The sequence below is a fragment of the Myotis lucifugus genome, unplaced genomic scaffold (assembly GCF_000147115.1).
Source record: "Myotis lucifugus unplaced genomic scaffold, Myoluc2.0 scaffold_46, whole genome shotgun sequence".
Classification (NCBI taxonomy): Eukaryota; Metazoa; Chordata; class Mammalia; order Chiroptera; family Vespertilionidae; genus Myotis; species Myotis lucifugus.
In genome coordinates, this window is record NW_005871094.1 from 3,151,933 (window position 1) to 3,174,973 (window position 23,041).

Here is a 23,041-nt window from a genome sequence, read left to right on the forward strand (position 1 = left end):
TCCCTGGGACACTTCCTGTTCCTCCACCAGCCAGCAGCCTGGCTGGCTCCTGTCACAGCCTCTCCCCAGAGCACAGGACGGCCCAGCTCCAGATCCCGCGATACCCAAGCCCACAGCGGGAAGCAGCGCAGGTGGAGGTGTTAGCTCCGGGGCCCCGTGCACACCCTCACCTGAACCCGTTTTCTCATCAGGGAAATGAGAGAGTTACTCTCATGGACCCGCAGCTCCTTCCAGCTCAGTCCTCTCACCAACAGTTTCACCCAGTACTCAAAATCTTTGTTTTAAAAATTCAGGGGAAGAAATACAGGCTCTTTTCAAAAACAACTTCTAAGAGTCCATGGCGAGAGCAGTTGGGAAAATGCGTTCGCTGGAGAGAACTGGGAGTAAAGCCTGACTTATGGACTCAACCTCTTGGGAACGAGCAGGAAAAAGCTCCCAGGGAGGAAATTGGGAAAGCAGGAGCCACACTCAGAACCGCTGAACTGCCAACAGGTGGACGCAGGGAGCTGGGGAGTCCTGGGCCTTAAAAATGCATCAACTTTCACCTCTTCCTTGTCCAAGGAAGACGTTGTTGGAAAAAGGCCTTTTATAAAAACAATGAAAACCTCCTTAAATGCAAACCCAATCCCATGCAGAACGACAGGGCGAGCAGGATTTGAAGTTGGGAAAGGTAAAGAGCTGGGAGAAGCGGGAGGGTTCCCTGAATCTGGACACTCACACTCACACCCAGAGCCAGAAGGGACCACGGCTCCTGCTCCGTGAGATTTTAAGAAACACACTGAGTCGATAGGAAAGGAATACCAGACGTGCCCAGATTTAGTTTTCCGTTAAGTTTGGGCTAATGGAATAATGTTTATTACAGATATTTTTTCTGACTCCAAAAATGTTAGACCCCCAGAGCAAGGACAATGGGCCAGGTACGGAAACTCGCCAGGGCAGAAAGCCCCGGATGCCTGGCAAGGGGCCAAACAGAGGAGACAAGCACCTTGCCCCCAGGGTAACCTATCCTCCCCAGCATAGCACTGGTCACAGGGTTTGGACCTCTGATCTTTCCTATCACTGGTTAGGCCGTCTCCTCTAAAGACAACATCTAGGCCTCAGTTGTATTTCAGCTCCAGGCCTAGAAAAGCAGCACAACCAGATAAGTGGTGCCTTGGCTGCCTCGGGACCAGCTACACTGACTAATGACCCCGGCCCTGGCACCGACCAGTCAGTGGAGACCACGACCCTGAAAGAGCACACCTGGAAGCTGATGAAGGGTCTATTGCAGCGGTTCTCAACCTGTGGGTCGAGACCCCTTTGGCGGTCGAAAGACCCTTTCACAGGGGTCACCTAAGACCATCCTGCATATCAGATATTTACATTACGATTCATAACAGTAGCAACATTACAGTTATGAAGTAGCAACGAAAATAATTTTATGGTTGGGTCACAACATGAGGAACTGTATTTAAAGGGCCAGAAGGTTGAGAACCACTGGTTGGGACACTCCCCTGAGACCTCCCCTAAGAGTTCCACCTGCAGGAAAGAGACAAATACGCTCAGGACAAAGGGCCCAGTGTGCGCTCTCCCTCCAAGGAGCACGCCCCTGCCACTCCCTGCCCCCTCTCCTTCCCCCACAGGCACGTATCCCCCAACCTCTAAGGGACCCCATGAGACTTGCAACCAGGGAAGCAGTGGGCAGCAGCAGCTCATCCTGGGCTACCCCCTGAACCTGTCTCCTTTTCTCTGACTTCTCAGTGAGCGCAGGCAGCCCAGCCTAGGCTCTCCTGTTGCTTCTTCTGTGCCCTTCCTTGTGTCACTCTCCTAAGTAGATTTGTGCTGCCATCATGGACCCAATACCCTTTGGCCCTTCTCTTTGGATAGCTCCATCCCCCATCCCCTTTCCTTAAATAAATTCAATTTTTCTTTGCTCACCATCTGAGATGGCTATTTAGCCTGCTCGCGCACCCCCGGCTTTAGCCTTTCAGTTAATAAGGCCATATTTTTTAAAAACACATGAGTGGAATATTCATGCTTTTCCTTTGAATCTTCACTTCGGAGAAACTTGTGTATTAATACAGAAGATTAGTGCAGGGAGATGGGGTATTGGGGCAGAGAGAATGCCCCCCACCCCCACCCCCCCGAATCCTGCAAGTCTAACTTGCTAAGAGAACGAAAATACTGCAACCGGTGAACCGGCGGAGTCAAATGGCAGCAAAGCCACATCCCCACGGAGAATGAGGGAACAAGGTCACTGCAGGCTGCCACCGCCCTGAGGGGACAGGGAACCAGTTCCACACCCTGTGAGGATCGGGCTTTACCCAATATCACTTCACAGAGACTCAGCCCAAGCTCTCAGAAGCAAGAGGATCATCTAGTGAGAAAATAGCTGAGAAAATAAACCCAGAGCGGCAGTTTTACTCCTAATAAATGCAGACATTATGAGTAATACACTTCTTGTATTGGAATCTAATTCCTGTCATTTATTTTTTATGTGTCTTGCCTCCCACATACTAATTGTAAACTTAAAGTCTCACGCCTCCGTGTGCATTCCTCTTGTGCCTAGCAGGGTGCCACCCCAAATATAAATACACACACACATTAAAGGTAAGTTGATTGAAAGAAAGACACTTACTTCTATTTCCATATGAACACAGCTGGCTAACCCGTCTCTGGCGATGCCTTCTATGGTGTCCCTACTCAATCCGTAACTGTGATCATTATAATTAAACGTGAGAATGAATTTCCCCTGAAATGTAAGAAGTACAAAGATTTTCCTAAAACAGCTGCCATGATGAAATTTAATATAAAGAAAATTATTTGATGTCTTACTTTTTATATGATTCCATAAAACTTACCAATATTACCAATAATATAACAATGGGCCTATGAACATTAATATCAGACTGTGATGGAGAAGTTGGTTCAGAATTCTCTGCTGGCAATGACAAATTAGGTTTTTGGAAATAATGTGCTGACAAAATGGGAGAGAGTGAAATGTAGAACAGGTCATTTTGCTTACTTGCCCACCTCCTGCCCAACCTGCTCCATAAACCTCCATTAGAGACAGAAAAACTTAGTTCGCCATCTGCCTCAGCAACTTGGGCTCTGCCAGCACCCCGGGTGGCCCGGAAAAGCTTCCCTTCTCTAAAGCTTGCTCTGCCCGGTAAACGGTAAACCCAAAGGCCGCAGATAACAGGGCCGTCCTGAAACCTCTGCGTGCTGAGAGGGGCCACGAGGAACAGACCTATCCTGCTTTTCCTTATAAGCTGCCCAGCTCTTCCCAAGCTGTACTCCCTTGCAAAACAAAACAAAACAAACAAACAAAAACAAGTAAAAACACATGTCTCAAAATTGTCTCTTTCTCTGACAATATTACAGTTATGAAACCACTAGGTCTAATCTAAATCAGGAGGCTAATGACAATGGAAGGAATAGAAACATGGACAGCTCTGACCCCTCATGTGCATGTTTTGAAATAAATTCTGAAGTGAGCCTGCAAGGCTGAACCCCCAATGGCAGCATCCTCAGTGAGAACAAGCAGTTAGGAGTCTCCGAGCTACCCTGCACCTCCTGAACCCCTGTCCAGGAGATGTGTGAGGACAGGACAGGCTGTCTGTCGGGGCGGTGGTAGAAGGCCAGGAGACACTGGGTGCCCCTCAGGGTGGGATGGGCTCCGGGGGATGTGTCTGCTGCGAAAGATGAGGAAAATCCACCCCCTCAAATCAGAAGAAGCTTATGTCATAGATTCTGGAAGTTAACTATAAGCATCCTCAATAATTTACTCTCGGTGTCATACCTTCTTCTGTGGAACAAATACTGTGACTCCTTTTCTTTTAATCTATGTATTATAACCAACTAGATAGATAGATAGATAGATAGACAGACAGACAGACAGACAGATAGATAGATGATAGATAGATAATAGATAGATAGATAGATAGATAGATAGATAATCTACCAGGTATGTTCTTATCTTGTTTACTGTGACTCACCCTGTTTTCAAAAAACCTTGAACCAGGTTTAAGATATATACTATATATACTTTGGGGACAAGGGCCTCCCTCTGTGGATTCCAAATACAGTTTCTGGAAGGATGTAGGGTGGGAATTACTCATGCACTGTGCTTATGTATAAAACAGGCCCTGTTAATTTTTTTTTTAAGAATTAAGATTAAGTGACACTCCTTTCATTTCTCCCTGCCAGTGAATTTCTTAACAAATAGCAGTAATCATATTTCAGAAGCCTCCAGATCTGTGGTCTTATTTGCACAGAAGTAGGTAAGTGGCTGTGTCATGGACACGCTGGGGGACGGCTGGTTGGAGGTGTGTTAGGGGCGGGTGTGTGGCGATGGGTATGCCAGGGTCATCTATCCAGGGAGGATGCTAAGTGGGGGAGGGCAGGCCGCCTGAGGGGATAAGAGTGGGGTTCTGTGCACAGAAGGCTGAGTGTGTGGCTGAGATCAGCAAAGCTGACAACGTGTCCTGAGTTTATAATCTGTAGGTTTGTCTCTCTTCGTAAAACAGTCTCGAGCTCACTTTTAAGAAAAGAGAAGGGCGTCAGAGCAAAATTCAAGTTGAAGGAACTGACATTATACTGAAGTCATATGTGTCAGCAGAAGAGGTGAAAACGAGTGATTCTCAAACATAAGGATTTCTGCAGAGGGAATGGAACTGTAAGACTAAAGACAGCACAGAGTTCAGTGATCTTGTTGACGAGGAACTGAAGCCGACTTGATTACGGGTATGATAGGCAAGGTGTGGAACACCAGGGGAGCACATGGATACTGAGAACAGATGCACCAAACAGAGAAAAAATGCCTCCAATCCAACAATAGAAATCAACATCGATTTGGGGAACTAGTTGTCTTTCAACCCAGAGTGTCTTAAGAAAATGCTTCTTGCTAATAACAAGATGACTCCTCAGATCCCTCTAGAGCAGTGGTTCTCAACCTGTGGGTCGCGACCCCTTTGGCGGTCGAACGACCCTTTCACAGGGGTCGCCTAAGACCATCCTGCATATCAGATATTTACATTACGATTCATAACAGTAGCAACATTACAGTTATGAAATAGCAACGAAAATGATTTTATGGTTGGGTCACACCATGAGGAACTGTATTTAAAGGGCCAGAAGGTTGAGAACCACTTCGTCTAAAGCTTTCAGAACTGTGACGTCCCAGAGGACTCTTGACACAGTAAACTGAACTGTCAGCACGGGGGCCCAGGAGGGAACATACACAGCATCTCCGAGATGTGCCTCTGACAAGGTCAGAGGGAAAGGGCCTGGGACAGGAGGGCTTCTCTGCCAATGTCAGAGGAAACATGCTTTGTGGTGCAGCTGGTCGGTCGTAGCAACTGCTGCGGGGTCTGTGCTTGAACGTTCCGTGCTGATGTGCACTGAGGCAGAAGCCAGGCTCATTACTGGGGGAGGTGGGGCACAGAAAGGAGGGCGGGAGGGGAGGGGAAGAGGCAGGGAGGATGCAGCTGTAAGGGCATCACTGGTGGGTGGTGGTCTTTCAAAAGCAGAAACAGAGACTCACCCTTAATCTGGCCCTTTTGTAAATTTCAGGGGAAAAGTGGTGCAGGATTCCTTTGGTGATGGAACAAACGATAATATAAACAGAATCAAGGCCCTTGGTGAAGAGACAATAGGCTCACACTCACTGGTAGTGAGGAAGACGTGAGACATTCCTTTAGTTCCACTGGGGTCATGGGTGGACGTGTATTGACATGAACATACACTTTTGACAAATAAAACAAATGAGGGTTGTGGGGGTTCCCTTTGCAGGTGAAGGTCAAAAAAGAACACAAGTGAAGGGATTAAGAAAAAAAAAATATATATATATATGACACATAGACTGCAGTGTGGTGATAGCCAGAGGGAAAGAGGGGTGGGGGAGGTAGAAGTGGACAAAGGCGGGTACATGGGGATGGAAAGAGACATTGCTTTGGGTGGTGAGCACACGATGCAGGATGCAGATTACATTTTATTGAAACCTATATGGTTTTATCAACCAATGTCACCCCAGTAAATTCAATAAAAAAGAAAGAACAAATAAATTATCTTTAAGAAAATGAACTCAGCAGTAATCTAATTACTAGCAATTAGATTATTAGGGTTTCAGGAAAATAAATTGAGTCTGATTGCCCAGAGCGCCTGTTTTAGGCTAATGCAGGGCAGCTCCCCTCATATTGGAAGGACATGGACTTAAAAGAAATTAGGACTCTTCTCCAGTCTAACAGTAAGGCTCCATGGTGCACTAGTGAACTGCCTGGCCTCCAAGATTCAGAACTTCCCAAACAGGGTGCCTAGGGATCAGGGACAGGACAGCCACATGGAGCACACTGTGATGAAATAGTGCTCCAGGAGGCAGCAATGAGAGAGCCCCACTGACAGCAAACAGAGGAGGGTCTCTGGGCAGAACCCACCCCCTGGAATGCTCAATTCGCAAGCTCCGTGCACCACGTAGGTCTGTGAGAGCTGTCTGTCTTCAGTAAAATCTGATTAATAACAGGAGAACCTGATAAACACAGATCACAACCATTTTTCACAGTGCTTTTACTTCTATTTTCTTAAACCGTCTACTCATCAGTCGTATTGAAAATTTATAATACTTTCTCTAAGATCATAAAATAAAGCAGCCTGTGGACAATGATGGATTAAGTGGATTAAGGAAAAACAACCCAATAAGAATACATCTCTCATAACAAACACAAAATGTAATTGTTCTTTTTATTACTGTTTTCCAATATTTCTACCAGAGCACATGTATTTCTTGTACAATACAAATAAAGGAGAACATTCTTACCATGTGTACCATTTTATTAAAAGCCTCTTCAGAGATAAATTGGTAATCAACTCGATCCCCTTCTCCAAAGTACGGGGGTCTTGTGGTGTGACAGGCCCTGAAAACGTAGAACAGATCATCTAGTCTGTATCTTGTAACTTCAAATTCAAAATGGAAATGAGTTCAGTATAAGGTATATTAGAAAAAACTGAAATTGACCCATAAATTGTAAGTGATTATACTCCATAGGGCTGAAACAAAGTTTGGATTATCAACACAATATTTTCTCTCATTGTTACCGGTGACCTTCTGAGCCACCTCCTCCGCCATCACATAGTAACACTTAGGGGAGTAGAACAATAGTTACTGCTTACGTATTTTCCACCCAAGTGTTTTCACGTTGTCTCTGATCCACGGCACGTTCTCCACGTTCCTCTCTCATCCCGCCATCTGGATGCCCACGTGATTTCAGGACTCAGTTTTAAGTGTCACCCCCCTAAAAAGCCTTTCCTGAGCCCTTATCGCTGGAGTCTGCACCTCTTCTTTACACTCCCATCCCCTGGTGCCTGCGCCGACTGCAGCCCAGTTGCTTGTTCAGGACCCACCGCCCCTGCTGCCTGAGGGCAGAAGTGAGCTTGTTCCCTGAGCTGCCAGGACGTGTGCACACTGTGCGTGAACCTCCTCTGGGAGCCCAGGATTCCAAAGCTGAATAGAATTCTCAACTCAACTGTCTGAAATAGCATTGCCACTCCACACCCCCAATAATTCTCTCACCAAACCGCCTTCTTTTACCCGGGTACCAGGTTTTTTCCCATCTTCCCCAGCAGGACACGGGGATCATGAGGGGAGGACTGATCTAATTCGCCTTGTTCCTGCTGCATTCTGACTATCTGTAACACGAATGAAGAAATGCAATGTGTGACGTGGACAACAGCCGCAGTAAACTCCATTTCAGAGGTGACTCTAAACATGACTTGTCCGAGGCCACAGAGCAGCCTGGTGTCGCTCCCAGGACTGACTGTGGGTCCCACCTCCCTCAGGTCTCTTGACTTCATACCACTCTGACTTCTGTAAATATTAAGGTCTTGATGTCACACTTAAACCGTATACTCAGGAAAGAGACGTTCTAAGAGCAGACTGGCAAGTCATGGTGACATTGGTTCTGTTGTTTGGATACACTGGCATTTCCTCACACACCCTGGCAGGGACCTGAGACCCTCTGTCTGCTGGTGTCCTTGACAGTCAGGGGAGATAAACCAGTGGCTGGGCATCAAACCCCCAGCGTAGCCTTACACACTGCGCCCAATCTGCACGCTCAACACAGGAACCGGGCGGCAGGAGTCGCTTCAGAATTTGTGAAAGGAAGACAAAGCAAAACACAATGTGGCGCTTCTAGCAGGTAAAGGGAGAAATGGCGTCACCGATGTGGGGAATGCTGATGACAGAGCTGCACCCACTGCGGAACTTTCCACTAAGAAGGCCCTGAGGGTGATGAGGGGGCATTGGGGGGATAAGGACACATTTGTAATATCTTATTCAATAAAGGGAGGGAAAAAAAAGAAGGCCCTGAGGTGACCTGAGGCTTTGGAATCTGTCATCCTTTTTCACACACAGAAACATTCACTGTGGAGTGTGCTGCCAAGTATGAACATCTTAAAAAGAAGTACTTCGTAGTGAAAGCATGTTTCACTAAACTTAAAAAAAAATAATGCTACATTTTGGACAGAGAAATCTGCTTTGGCATCACTTTTGCTATCCTTTATCTCCCCTGTAAATACAATTTCAACTGCAACTTAAATTTCCGAGTTCATAATTTACATTGTTAAACCACGGTCAATTAGTTCGATCCTGGTTTGTAACGGGAGCCATACTCCCTGTTAGTTTCATTTAACAGACAAAAGAACTGAGTTAGAGACGAACCCCAGGCTACAACACCATCCTGAAAGTCTAGGGGTGAGTTGGACATTATGATGGCCAAATCGTTGGCCAGCTGTCATCCAGGATCCTCACAGACCCAGTCCATGGAGAGGAGGAGAGGGTCAGCAGGGAAAGGAATCCAGAGGCCAGGACGAATACTGGGGTGTTCAAGTACCAAGGACACGGGACAGGAAGAAAACCATACCTCGGAAGAGCTAGCGGGTGGGTGAGGAAGTAGCATGCAGATTTAGAATCTCAGTTCTGACCACATTGCCTCAGGAAATAATCAACTCCTTGTCATCGCAAACATCTAGGCAGAGGCTCGGCTGTGAGCGCATCTAAATCCAAGCAGATTACTGCACGCCACACTGTTAGTAGTGAGCTCTTTCAATGGCATCCACGAGCATTTGGCAGGCAAATGAAACTGTTCCCAACGCTCAGTGCAATGATATGTCAGTGAACTGCTGGAACTGCTGGACACATGTAAGAGGTCAGCAACACGGAAGATTCCAGCACATATGTATCTGAGTGTCAAATTCCACGAAGCCACTCTCCAGTAACAACACACCCCTTTCTAACTCACACCATCACCACCTGTCACTTATCCTAACTGGTCTCCTGTCTCCAGCCTGCCCTTCCCAAACCCTCCCCAAATGCATGCCGATAAGGTGTGCTTCCCAAACACGGCTGTGAGCCGACACTCCCCTGCTCAGAGACCCTTTATGATCAGACAGTGGCTGTCTACTAGCTGGTCACATCTGTATAAACAGGCAGCTTAGATTAGATTGCATCCAGGTAATTCTAGATGCCAGCCCATTTAGCTAAACAGCTGTGGTTTTTTACTTTGCTGTTTAGAGTGTTAAAAGTAAAATATATTTAGTAGCCAACATCATGCCAAAGGTCATGAAAAGTGAAAGTACTAGATAAGGGAGAATACAATTTTCTTTCATGACTATTCAGATCACTTAGATCGGTGGTTCTCAACCTTCCTAATGCCGCGACCCTTTAATACAGTTCCTCATGTTGTGGTGACCCCAACCATAAAATTATTTTCGTTGCTACTTCATAACTGTAATTTTGCTACTGTTCTGAATCGTAATGTAAATATCTGGTATGCAGGATGTATTTTCATTGTTACAAATTGAACATAATTAAAGCATAGTGACTAATCACAAAAACAATATGTAATTATATATGTGTTTTCCGATGGTCTTAGGGGACCCCTGTGAAAGGGTCGTTCGACCCCCAAAGGGGTCGTGACCCACAGGTTGAGAACTGCTGACTTAGATGGTCTTAAATCTAGAAGGTGGACGGGCAGGCTGGTGTTGCTGTGTTTCCCTCATTGTCCAGCTCTCTTCCAGAAAGACACCAATGTTAAGGCTGGAAACAGAGAGACTCCAAAGGCAGTAAATCCGCATTCCCAGGACACTAATAACACATGTAAGAATATCCAACCTTTTCTTTTCTTTTTTAAATACATTTTTGTTGATTTCAGAGAGGAAGGGAGAAGGAGAGAGAGATAGAAACATCAATGATGAGAGAGTATCATTGATCAACTGCCTCCTGCACACCCCACACTGGGGATCAAGCCCACAACCCAGGCATGTGCCCTGATCAGGAATGAAACCATGACCTCCTGGTTCATAGGTCCACGCTCAACCACTGAGCCATGCTGGCCAGGCCCAATCTACTTCTAAAACCAGAAACAAATAGTAAAATCAAACCTAAGACAAGAGCACAATCTCTCTGCCACAGTGACATTTGTTATACCACCAATTATGCTTTTACTATTTATATATCTGGATATGCAATTTAGCATATGAGAACGTCATTGAATGTGTTGGTCTTAGGTCAATGCAATTTAAAAAGGAAGACAGGACACCAGCAGAAAATTAGGAAGGAAAGGAATGATTTAAGCAAATGAGAGAAAGTGCCTTGTAAATGCATACATCCACAGTGAAACTGTATTCATGCCTCTTCTCTTTTCACTTAATTAAAAATCAATAACATTTATGTTGGATGAAGAATAAAATAAAAGAAAATATAAAGAAGAGCAATGACCTGCCCTGATGTGCTTTGGTTTTATTATTGGTTTTAATCAGAAAGTTGCTGCATAAAATTGTAGTAACTATCTTATTTTCTCAATGGATGAAATTACTAGCTATCTAACCAGTGACATGGTCTTTGATTCATTCTTTGATGGAATTCTTACAGTGATTTGCCATTGGACAAGCCCTGACCTCTGCCCCATGGTATGCAGTGAACGGCTGGCCGATGCTCTGGACCGGTGAGGGAGGTTCACTAATTCCATCCAGAGGAGAAAAATAGCAGCGGCAGCAGTAATAGCACAGAAGCACCAACTAATTTTAGTATTTCTGTTCTGCCATCTTTTGCCTCCTTACAAATTGCACATAACACTATTAAGGTTTGAGTTCCCTATCCTATATAATAAAAGGCTACTATGCAAATCGACCGAATGGCGGAATGACGCGCACTGACCACTAGGGGGCAGACACTCAATGCAGGAGCTTCCCTCTGGTGGTCAGTGTGCTCCCACAGGGGAGCGCCGCTCAGCCAGAAGCCCTGAGCCGGGCTCATGGAGAGCGCAGCGGCAGTAGCGGGAACCTCTCTTTCCTCTGTGGCAGCACCAAGGATGTCCGTCAGACACCCTCCGAGGGCTCCTGGACTGCTAGAGGGCGCAGGTTGGGCCGAGAAACCTCCTCCCCACTAGTGCACAAATTTTGTGCACTGGGCCTCTAGTTAGATTATAAATTTCATTAAGGCAAGGACTTTGCCAATCTCCTTCCCACTGTATCTTCAAGGCCTACCCCCTGGGAGGAACTCAGTAAATATTTATTGAAAGAATGGATGAACAAATGAATGAACCCTTCCATCTTTTCTTATACCCATCAGTGGAGGTTGGGGAAAATCGCCTATGCTTCCTATTACAGTCATTTCCCACGAAAGTTGCATATAATACCATTAATTAGTTCATCCATTTGCTCACTCAACCAGTAACTCATTGATTGAACAAATACTTACCATGTGTGTATTAGGTGCCTGCCACCTGCTGAGCCCTGAGAACTCAGTGGTGAGCATCACTGACCTTGGTCCCTAGCCTCATTGGGCTTACAGATGAGCAGGGAAAACAGACATTAGATGAATCCATCACACGCATGATGAATAAGCATTGTAAGAGGGAAATACAGAATGTAATGAAAATGGATAACTGGGGGGCCCGTCCAGGTGAGAATGCAGAGGCAGACGGGGTCAGAATCTGGGTGGTGAGTTCTTAAACACCTCCCAGGACACGTCTGACCCAGCGTGCCTCAGCAGTGCATACCACAACCGAACCTGAGGGGCAGGCCACCAGCCACTGGCTGTGTAATCGGCTCCCAGGAAGTGCAAGGAATCCTGATCAGAGAAGATCTTGGCTCTCCTCGCTTTGGTTTTCTAGAAGGTTCCAGGCTTACGTATTAGCTCAATAGGCAGGATACGCCCCTTTGCCCTGGTTTGATCTTCCACTCTCTGGGTTCACTTATCTTTTACTAGAGGTCCAGTGCCCCTATATAAGTATAATGACACTCTATACGGTTTTATTCTAAAATTAAGTTTTAATTTACTTGTGTTACCTCAGGGTACTTCAAATATATTAATGAGTACATTATTCTTTAGTATTTGCGTCCTGAGGTTGTTTGGATGAGGAATGTAATTTTAGATATCTGAATAACGGACCTGCTTAAATAGCATCTGCATTGTTTGAACATGTGCAGCTTAAGGGAAGGAAGTTTCCTGTAACAGCATTAGAACGTAATTTGCATTATTTTCCTTGCTGTCCTATACATCTTCGCAGTCACATCCTCAGCTCACGGACAGACACCACTAATCTAAAAGTAATTTCGTTGCCACGCAGGAAAAATAAAAGAGGAAACCGGTGTAAAAGACCACAGTGATCATTCTAATATGATTCTCAGAAACACTTTGGAAGTCTGTACATCCAACTGAAGGTTTCTCATGGAGGTTCTAGTTTCCTGGATATTTCCTCTATTTTATCTAAGTCATTAGGGAATTACACAGCAAAATATTTGTCCAGAAAAGCAGCAGCGAGCTGAGTGCTAACCGGCGGGAAAGGAAGGGAAGGAAGGCTTTGCCTACCACTTCTCAGTCCTTCTGAAATTTGCCTCAAGAGAGAAAGCCGGGTGTGGGGATGAGGAGCCGCGTTTTGTGCTGTGGGCGTGGGAGACTGGGAGGCTGCCTGTCACACATCACAACATTGTGATCGTGCTGCCTCCCCGCCCAGCGACAGGATGAGCCCATTCCACGCCGCTCTGCGTAATTAAAACACATGTATTTCCTGACCTTGGAGAGTGCTTTGGTTGTCACTGAATTAAAGATAAACATTTGGAGGATTAAAGTAAAAAAAAAATACAGTGTACATTAACAGTGCAATAAATGGCGAAGATGCGGATAAGCCTTCTATGCACGCATTTGAACTTGCTTCAAATCAGTAGTCAAAATTAGCAATCTCCAACCTTCCACAATCCCCCCAGCCAATGAGCAAGCTTACCCGTATCGGAAGTAAGTGCTGAACTGCCTGCAGAGGCGGTGGGCGAGTTCCCGTTTCCCACAGTCTTCAGGACCGGCTAAGACCAACATGGGGTACGGGGCATCCAGGCTGGGCAGGGTGCTGCAACACAGGGCAGGGTCAGTGCGGGGCCTGCTCCGCCAGGGCGGGGTGCTGGCTGCACCCGCACAGCAGGCGGACCCCCCTCCATACGATGCCAAAAGTACATTCAAAGCACAGACAACCCGGGAAATCCAAGTCCGTGTAAATCTAACTTAACAATTCCTTAAAAAGAAAATAGATGGTAAGGTATGTTAATTCTTGCTTGATGAAGTATTCCCCTATGAATTTCAAAATGAAAGAAGTAAGACTGCCCTCTGAGAATTTCACTTTAACATCCCTACCTATTCCATTAGAACATTGATATGCAAAGAAACGGTAATAACTAAAACTTACCTGGGCAACTACTATGTCCCAGGCACTATTCTAGGAGTCTTACATGTTTTACCTCATTCAGTCATCACAGGAAGCTAATGGAGATATTTCTATCATCATCCCCATTAACATGTGAAGACTGGAACACAGAGAGGTTAATTAACTTGCTCAAAGGAACAGCTAATAAGTAAGAGCTGACGTATGAATGTCAGCATGGCTGCTGGGCCTGAGACGCTCGCCTAAAGAATGAGTTGACTACTAAAACCTCCTGCAACACCGGGAGCTAAAGTGTTGGACTCCACTCATGACACTAATTCTAGAGTAAGCGGGACATTTTAAATAAACAGATGGCTGAGGGGTGAATGCTATGAAGAACGGGGGTGGTGGCAGCACGATGCTTCAGCCTCTCTGAAAACCCACAGAGAAACAGAAAACGTGAGCGCAAAAGCCCCCGGAAAACATGTATCACAAACCAGGGGACAAGGTATCTCCATGAACCACACATGTGTGCAGGAAGAGGAGGGAGGAAGCAATGGGGCAGCATGTGAGGGATCTGAGAGCAAGGGAACCCCGAGCAGCCAATGGGGTCCCCTGGGAAGCGGGCAGGCTGGAGCTGCATATGCACCAAACCTGTCCAGGAATGTTCACGGCAGCTGTGGTGTAACAGCCAGAACCGGAATCAGCCTGGATGAATCGCTCAACTGACTGTGGTGCATCCGCACAAGGAATGTTACTCAGCCATCAAAGGGAATGAGCTACTCATACAATTCACCAACTTGGATGAATCTCCAGGGAATGAGCCAATCCCAAAGGGCATATACTACATCATTCCATTTACATGGCATTCTTGCGATGACAACATTAGACAGATGGGAACAGATCCCGGGTGGCCAGAGCTCAGGGCAGCTCAGAGGGAGGCAGCTGCAGCTGTAACAGGGAAGCGCAGGGACCTTGTGACAAAATCATCTGCATCTCGACTGTAGTGCTGCTCACATGAATCTACACACGTGATAACACCGCACAGAACTAAGAGCACCTGTGAGGACATGCAAAAGTGGCAAATTCTGATACAGCTGGTACTGCATCAATGGCAGTTTCCAGGATTTGATATTCTACTATTGCTAGGATGTCACCATTGGGGAGACAGTGAAAATACATAGAATTTCTCTGTATTATTTCTTACAACTGCATGTGAATCTAAAATTACCTCAAAATAATTCTTTAATGATTCAAGAGAAGAAAACTTTGAGAGAAGGTGACAAATATTGAAAATAAGCAAATAAATATCCTTTCTCAAGAAGAAAACCAAAGCAAAAGAACAGAACAAATATTAAAGGCTGTAATTAAAGAAAACTTTCCTGAAATAGAAATAAAACAAAACTGTATCTTATGAAAGAACACACAACATACCTGAGAATATTAGCCCAGAACGACGAATACCAAGATATACTAATAGTCTAGTAAAATTACTGGACTTAGAAGAAAAAGGAAAAAAAAATGTTCCGCTAGAAAAAGAGATGGCATGATTTATAAGGGAAAGGAGATCAAATTGTCATTGGATTTTTTACAGCAATATTTTGCATAAAGTAAAATGAAGTAACAGCTTCAATATAGTCAAGGAAAAATGGGCCGTGGGCTTTATATATTATAGCAAAAATGACTTTCAGTATAAAGGGCAGAGAATACCATCAACAAGGGATACTGACCCCATAGACCGTCCTAAGGAATCTAGAGAACAAGCTTCATATAAGCAAAATGACTCAAGAGACATCGATACAAGGGGCTGGGAGTGAGCAATGAATACTAAACTACCCACAGAGCCAAGACTAAGTGACAGCTAAAGAGAGTGTGCAGTCTGTGATGGATATATGTCCTGACAATATAAATACAGTACACTATTTTTAAAATGGGGTGATTGACACTTACATAAAATATATACAATAGGCAAAGTCATAGAGACAGAAAGTAGATTAGAAGTTACCTGGGAGTGGGAGTAGCTGAGAACTGGATGTTATTGCTAGAGTTTCTGTTTGGGGTGATTAAAAAGTTTTGCAAAAAGACGGTGATGATAGTTGTACAAAATTGTGAATATAATTAATGTCACCGAATTTTAAAATGGTTAAGATAGCACATTTTATTCTCTATATATTTTGCCATAATGAAAAATGGGGGCTGGGTAATGGGAAGAATATAGGCAAGATACGTTCAGTGCTTTCAGTAATCATGTTGGTGGGGGTGTTGGTATCGGTATTCTGATACTGTTGTGGTGCAATGTGGGATTTTTAAAAAGAGTAATTATGGGATATTCTAGTTCCATCCTCCATGTCGTTGGTGTGGAAGAAAAGGAGATTCAGATGAAATAGGCAGGGGGTGAAGCAAAAGCTCAGGTGTAATCTTGAAACTGAACTGCAAGTATCAATGTGAAGTGAGGAGGTACTTTATCGTCTATTTATAGATTGATACAGATAGATCTATCTAGATATAGATTAGATAGCTATCAACAGCTTGGACAGGTGTAGATAGATAGGTGCAAATAAGATAGAATAGATGACTACATTGATGGAAGGACAGAAGGAAGGAGGGAAGAAAGGAAGGAATAAATAAATATATTCCTGGTTCGATCCACTCTAAGGCCTAGAAACAATGACCAACTCTATAGCCATGATTGTCTCCGGCACTCAGATTGTGACTGGAAAATACCATTTCTCACTAAAACAAACCAGAGCTTCTTGGAGAAATGGAAGATTTTTTAAAAAATATATTTTTATTGATTTCAGAGAGGAAGGGAGAGGGAGAGAGAGAGAGAAACATCCGATGAGAGAGAATCATGGATCAGCCGCCTCTTGTACATCCTCTACCAGGGATCGAGCCCGCAACCCAGGCATGTGCCCTTGACTGGAATTGAAACCGGGACCCTTCAGTCTGCAGGCCAACGCTCAGTCCACTGAGCCAAACCAGCTAGGGCAGAAATGGAAGCTTTTAAAGTTCAGACAGGACTTGCACAAGAGAGTCTGCAGAACCCTGTCAGTCCAGAGCACGAAGCTCTCAGCAACCACCAGGCCAGAGTCAAGGTTCTGCGGGCTCATTTTAATCCTGTATCCTCACCCAGTCACGGCAGGGCGGGATAGTGATTCCCCCAAAATGCAGCACAAAAGCCCCAAGGTCAGGCGTCAGGGTTCCTCCTCTGGGCTCCCGGAGAGCTGTGTGCTGGCCCAGAGTGGGACGGGCAGTGCCCTGCGCGTTTTTCACAATGAAGACTGCCCCCTGCCCCGGCTGCTTGGCCATTCGCACTTACCTGCTCAATAGCCAGAAAGGATGATGGAATATGTGTTTATCAGGCACTGTTGTAAATTTCTTTGATACATATTTTTATATAAATGTACCCTAAAGCATGAAACAACTAGCAATCTTCATAAACTAAAAAAGAAATACAATGAGGACATAAATGCTCTTTAAAAAAAAATCAAATGTGCTTTTCCAGATGTATGCAAGTAAATGATAAATCATTTCACCTAGAGGGCTACCATAAAAGCGTATAAAACTGTCAATGTCTGTATTATTAAATTACACGTAAAAAATCATGTCCTGGATGCAAAGTAAAGCCTTTTGCTCTCTGTGGGAAACCAGGTGACGTACAGGAGCAAATATCACATGAAGAAGAGAAGCCATTTATAACCAAGAGATCTTACAAGTATTTTAAGCACGCCGTTGGGTCTTGGTAGACTTTCTGAATTATACTTATGGCATAAATGGCCATCTGCTTCAACAGATCGTTTAGAAAGGAAAGGAGAAAACATGGTAATCTGTCTCCGAACTTAGAGGTGAGAGACTGTTCGTGTGTTCAAGCAAGGCAAGCGCCTGCTCCGAGGGCACCCATGAGACAAGGCTGGCAGGCTTCCCTCGGCCAGCGGGCTGCCTCCAGGGCTCTAACAATCTGTGTTCCTGGGATGCTCCCTGGCAGGGGTCCAGCCTCCACTCACAGCTAAGGAAACATGTACAGTGGACAGAAATGATCACGATCGTCCGTGGTTCTACCCTACAGCAAAAACCCTGACAAACTCTTTTTACTCATTATTATTATTTCACCATCCCATGTCACAGGCTGGCCACCATTCAGGGGTCAGGTGAGAGAGGGAAGATGAACCCACTCACCACCACACTTGGGGAAACAAGAGAGAGAGCCCATCTTCAAGCATGAGATGGGTAAGACGCTGTAATCGAGCCAACTCAGCCGATCAGATAAACCCCTGGCCCCTTCCCTCAGATGAGGTGAAAAAGGAATGGGTCACAAAATAAAAGCCTAGGAACAGGATGGGGTGCCCCATGCTCACCGCCCCGAGTTCTACCCCAAGAATCCCTAGCGAATACCTGTCAAAGATCCTCTGCGGCTGCATCACGCTGTGGACAACTTGGGTCAGGTGATCCTGGGCTGCGACCACTTCCGGGGGAGGGTTGTACTTATTTACTGCGAAAACCTGTTTCAGAATCAGAAATGCAAAGGGAAACAGACTGCATTTCTAAAAAGCACACAAGGCTCAGATTGTCTAGACATAATGAATCAGTCTAGACATGCAACCAGGTAGAAAAAAGAACGTAATGCATGCTCATGAATCTTTGTGCTCAGTCTCCAAGCCTAAATAATGATAATTATTTTAAAATATTGAGCTGGAGTTCCTCGATCCCCTACTTTTAATACAGTCAACATCCCAACTGTTAGTAGAAGAGGAATAAAATTCAGCTGCAGATTTCAGGTAGTTGATGCTGCAGAATTTTCTTCTTATGCCATCTCACCAAGAGCTATTCTGATGATCTCAAATTCTACCCAAAGCTCCTCCTCTTTTAGCATAATGTTCTCTGTCCAAAGACCTAGGCCTTTTCCTCATAAGGTACGGCTCTCCATCCCCTTGTTTTTGCCATCCCTCTAAATGCATTATCCTGTCTGCCACACCTTTCCTTAACCTATAGCTTTGAATTATATTTCCTTTGCAAAACGTTAAAGGAAAAGAGAAATCTAATAAGTACCTTTGGTTGTGAGAATAACAACAGACTCCTGTCTATAACTATTTTTAACCAAGATTTCAGAAAGGCATTTATAAAATGAAATACCTTCCTCTCTACATTAAGCCTGTTTCCATTCCACTCAATGTGCATTGAAAGACATCCCTAATCACCAGTCACTAAAGCGAGACAAAGCGCTAGCACAGGTATGGTGGAGGGGAGGCAGGTGCTAGCTTTTGAGGTCTGCTTACTCTGCAACTGTGTCCAGATGTATTATCTATATAATAAGAGCCTAAGCAACCGTTACAGCAGAACGACCAGAATGACTGGTTGCTATGATGCACACTGACCACCAGGGGGCAGATGCTCAATGCAGGAGCTGCCTTATGGTGGTCAGTGTGCTCCCACAGGGGGAGTGCCGCTCAACCAGAAGCTGGGCTCACGGCTGGCAAGCGCAGCAGCAGTGGTGGGGGTCTCTCCCGCCTCTGTGGCAGCACTAAGGAAGGAGCAGTGAACCAAGTGGTAAGAAGCAGTGAGCAGGCAGGCAATAAGGAGCAAGGGGTCCCAGACTGCAAGAGGGATGTCTGACTACCAGCTTAGACCCAATCCCTGCAGGGAGTGGGCCTAAGCTGGCAGGTGGACATCCCCCAAGGGGTCCTGGACTGCTATAGGGCACAGGCCGGACTGAGGGACTCCTCCCCCCTTCCCAGTGCACAAATTTTGTGCACTGGGCCTCTAGTTATCTTAAAAAGCAGAATTAAGGATTTAAAATAGCAGAGTAGTAATTCATTTGTGTACCTTTCGAGTATATGGTAAAATGACAATAAAATACATTTCATGATTAAATCTATTTTAGAGTAGCACATAGAATGACACACCCTCTAAATAGGACAGTTATCTAAATTAATAATCTGCTGGAATGCTGCTGGCCTATAGAAATGCAATGCTGCTGCTGAATTGAGGTTGATGTTCAGCTTTGAAGAGGGTTAAACAGATTGATCCTAGGACAAGGAAGCACTCCCTGAACAAACCATTAATTCACATGTAAATTGATTATGGGCATCATTTATCGATTTTATTGGTCCTACAGCAGGCAGTGTGAGCTTTTCAGCTTATTAACTGAGAAACACGTGAAATAATATGATTACATACCTTTTCTTCCACTGTAATCTTCTTCTGATCTAATTCCGTTAATTGTAGTAGCATAAAAATGATGAAGAGCCAATATTCACAATGTTCCTATTTGAAATATCAAGAGGACAACTGAATTGCCTTTGTTTTCCAAATTAAAAAGCACCAGCATTCTACTTTCATGAGCATTGGTCTATCACCTGCTACCCTGTCATACACACACACACACACACACACACACACACACACACACTTCTCTACATTTTCACACTTATCAGCCCCATTAAATTAACAACTCAAATGCACACTGTCCCTTGCAACTTATAAAGCTCTTCAAAGTTGTGATCTTGTTAGTCTCCCTGTGAGGCAAGCGGGACAGGTGTGAGCATCTTCATTTCTAAAGAGCCTTAGGGGCGAAGCATTCCATCTAAGGATCCATGGCCAGCAACTCGAACCCTATCTTCTAACTCAGCCATTTTCAACCTTTTCCATCTCCTGGCACACATAAAGTAATTACTAAAATTCTGTAGCACACCAAAAATACAATATATTTTTTGCTGATCTGACAAAAAAAGGATAATTTTGATTGATTTACAAAAATAACAACAGTAATTACCTACCTTTTTTGCTCCCAAAGTGACTTTTTTTAAAAAAAGTGACTTTTGCCCAGCTGGCATGGCTCAGTGGTTGAGCGTCGACCTATGAACCAAGAAGTCACGGTTCGATTCCCCAGTCAGGGCACATGCCCAGGTTGCGGGCTCTGTCCCTGATATGGAGCGTGTAGGAGGCAGCTCATCAATGATTCCCTCTCATCATTGATGCTTCTATCTCTCTCTCCCTCTCCTATCCTCTCTGAAATTAATAAAAATATATATATTTTTTAAAAGTAACTTTTTATATATGTGTACATAAGGATTTCTGGTACCGAGAATTAACCAACAGATGCAATCTTATTATGTGACATGAACAATAAGATGCAACTCTGTTATATGACCTACATATATATGGTTCAAGACAGGGCATTCATACCAGATGGCTATTGTTGCTAAGGAAGGGGGAGAGGGGGAGAGAGAAAGAGAGAGAGAGAGGAAGAGAGAGAGAGAGAGAGAGAGAGAGAGAGAGAGAGAGAGAGAGAGACTGACTATGATCTCCTGGTTCATAGGTTGATGCTCAACCCTGAGCCACACCAACTGGCTTTTGTCTTTTGTTTTTATTTGACAATCTAAGGGAAAAGAGGTCAGTGGCCCTGACTAAATAGTCAGGTATTGCATGTTCCAAAAATTCTTGGGGCACACTGGGTGAAAATTGCTGTTCTAACTCCAAAGAGTTTCAGAATTGCAAATATTGAAACATTTATTATTACTTTGTTACTTGTTTATGACTTTATTTTTGTATTAATTTGTATCATGTATTATGTGGAGGGGGGTTCTCTCTTCCCACGACCAGTGCAGAGAGAGAACTCGGGAGTTGATGAATCTTGATTAGAAAGCAACGAGGTTTAAGGGAAAATGAATAAAACAAGACTGAGACAGAAATAGAGTGAAAGCTGGGCCTCAGTGTGGCGTCTGCCCTCTGATGGAGGGACAGAGGCAGAGAGAATCAGCACCGCAAGCAGATTTATTAAATACTCGAATAACAGGAAGTTACATCACATCTGGGTGGGCCATGAGTTCCTGGCGACATCATGAGCTCCACCCCCTTAACACATCAAACTGAGTGGTGTCCCAATCTCTTGATTAGGTCTGCCCCCAGGGCGTGACTCTGCCTTCGCTCTGAGTTTCAGCCGACATATTTACAGATGCCCAAGTGTTTTGCCAGCGGCACTCAACAGTATTATGAATTTATTTCATAATAAAATGATATTTACTCATGGAATGAATTCTTTATAACTCCCTACCATCGGCTGTTAGGATTATCTGCCCTTTAAAAATGCAATTAACGTGTTCTGTATCATGAAGCTACGCCTCTTTGAAGGGAAAGATGTTAGTGATTTATGCATCTTACAGATGACAATGTCTGTTACATGAACCGACACTCCTTACGGATCTTAAGCTGGGGGTGATGGCTGTTGTAAGCTCCATTGCTTTCTTTCCAGAGCTGCTTGTAATGCCTGCCACCATTTCTATACCAAGCATTGCTTTTACTTTTAAATCTTATTTTTCATTTTTCATTTCTTTTTGCCATTCTAGAGACATTGATCACAAAAACAAAGGTACTCAGAGCTACGTACAAAGTCAAGAGTCTATAGAAAGGTAAGCGAAGGGTATAGGTAGAAAAGGGGATGAGGACAGACACACAAAGGCCAGGGCCAGGAGAAAGGATTCATCAGTGAAGCCAGAGCCTGCAAAACAGTCATGGGTCTCAGATTCCTGGATGTGAAGGGTCCAGGGAAATACATTTTTTTCTTTAATCATTTTACAACACCTGCTTCCCAGCTATATGCAGACAATTACTCTAGGTATCTAATCTTAGACTCTCTTTCCCCTGTTACAAAACAGGAACCACATTCTGTCCACACCCCAGCACCGTGCATCTTCTAATGCAAGAGGCTGCTGCTCCCCCATCTCAGCAGCTCCCTCCCGGGATCTTGGCCACCTCCTGGATGGCTCACAGGTACCACACAGAGGGGACCCGTTAAGGCTTCCTTCCCCTGACAGAGGTGCCCAGGGTGCCTAACCCTTCTGATTGCTTAACCCTCCTCTTTGCCTCCTAAGAGACTGAGATTGAAGATAAACACACTGCACTCATGTCCTGATGCTCTTTATGAAAAGCACTTCTTGAAGAAGAGTTCCAAGAAGCCCTCATCCCCTCCCTGAGGTAAATGATCTCTTACCTGTATTGGATTTTTCAGAAGATTGAGAACTCGAAGGAGGGGTAGATTTTCAATGTATTCTATTTCACCCAGCTCAGCAATCTGTTTCATCAAAGAGACACAACAGTATCAATAGACTGAATGCACAAAATCAGTAGGAAGGATCATATACGAGGGGATGCCATGGATCCTTTAAGTCCAACTTATTTTAAAAATTGCTCTGTCGACTATCCAGCCCTTTAATGAGAATCTCACAGTTTCACAGAACCTCTCCGGCTTGAGAACAGTGAGGTGCTCCTCATGCTGCTTTACAGGCTCACGTGAAACGGCACATGGAAGCAGAGAAATGGCACGGAAAATGCATGTGGAGGCTACCTGTTCTCCCCCTCCTCCCCCTTCCTGAGCCTCCAGT

The 23,041-nt window shown here is 44.7% G+C and overlaps 1 protein-coding gene across 1 annotated transcript in view; it reads right to left on the minus strand.

Annotated features, from left to right (window-relative positions):
* Nucleotides 1-23,041, minus strand: part of LRGUK (leucine rich repeats and guanylate kinase domain containing) — a 105,978-nt gene that overhangs the window by 46,351 nt on the left and 36,586 nt on the right. Inside the window, exons 8-13 of the mRNA XM_023753544.1 lie at nt 22,651-22,731; nt 19,839-19,925; nt 18,057-18,163; nt 13,257-13,376; nt 6,794-6,890; nt 2,618-2,731 (exon numbers count right to left, since the gene is read on the minus strand). Of these exons, the coding sequence (XP_023609312.1) occupies nt 2,618-2,731; nt 6,794-6,890; nt 13,257-13,376; nt 18,057-18,163; nt 19,839-19,925; nt 22,651-22,731 (606 nt within the window). The remainder of the gene's footprint in view (nt 1-2,617; nt 2,732-6,793; nt 6,891-13,256; nt 13,377-18,056; nt 18,164-19,838; nt 19,926-22,650; nt 22,732-23,041) is intronic.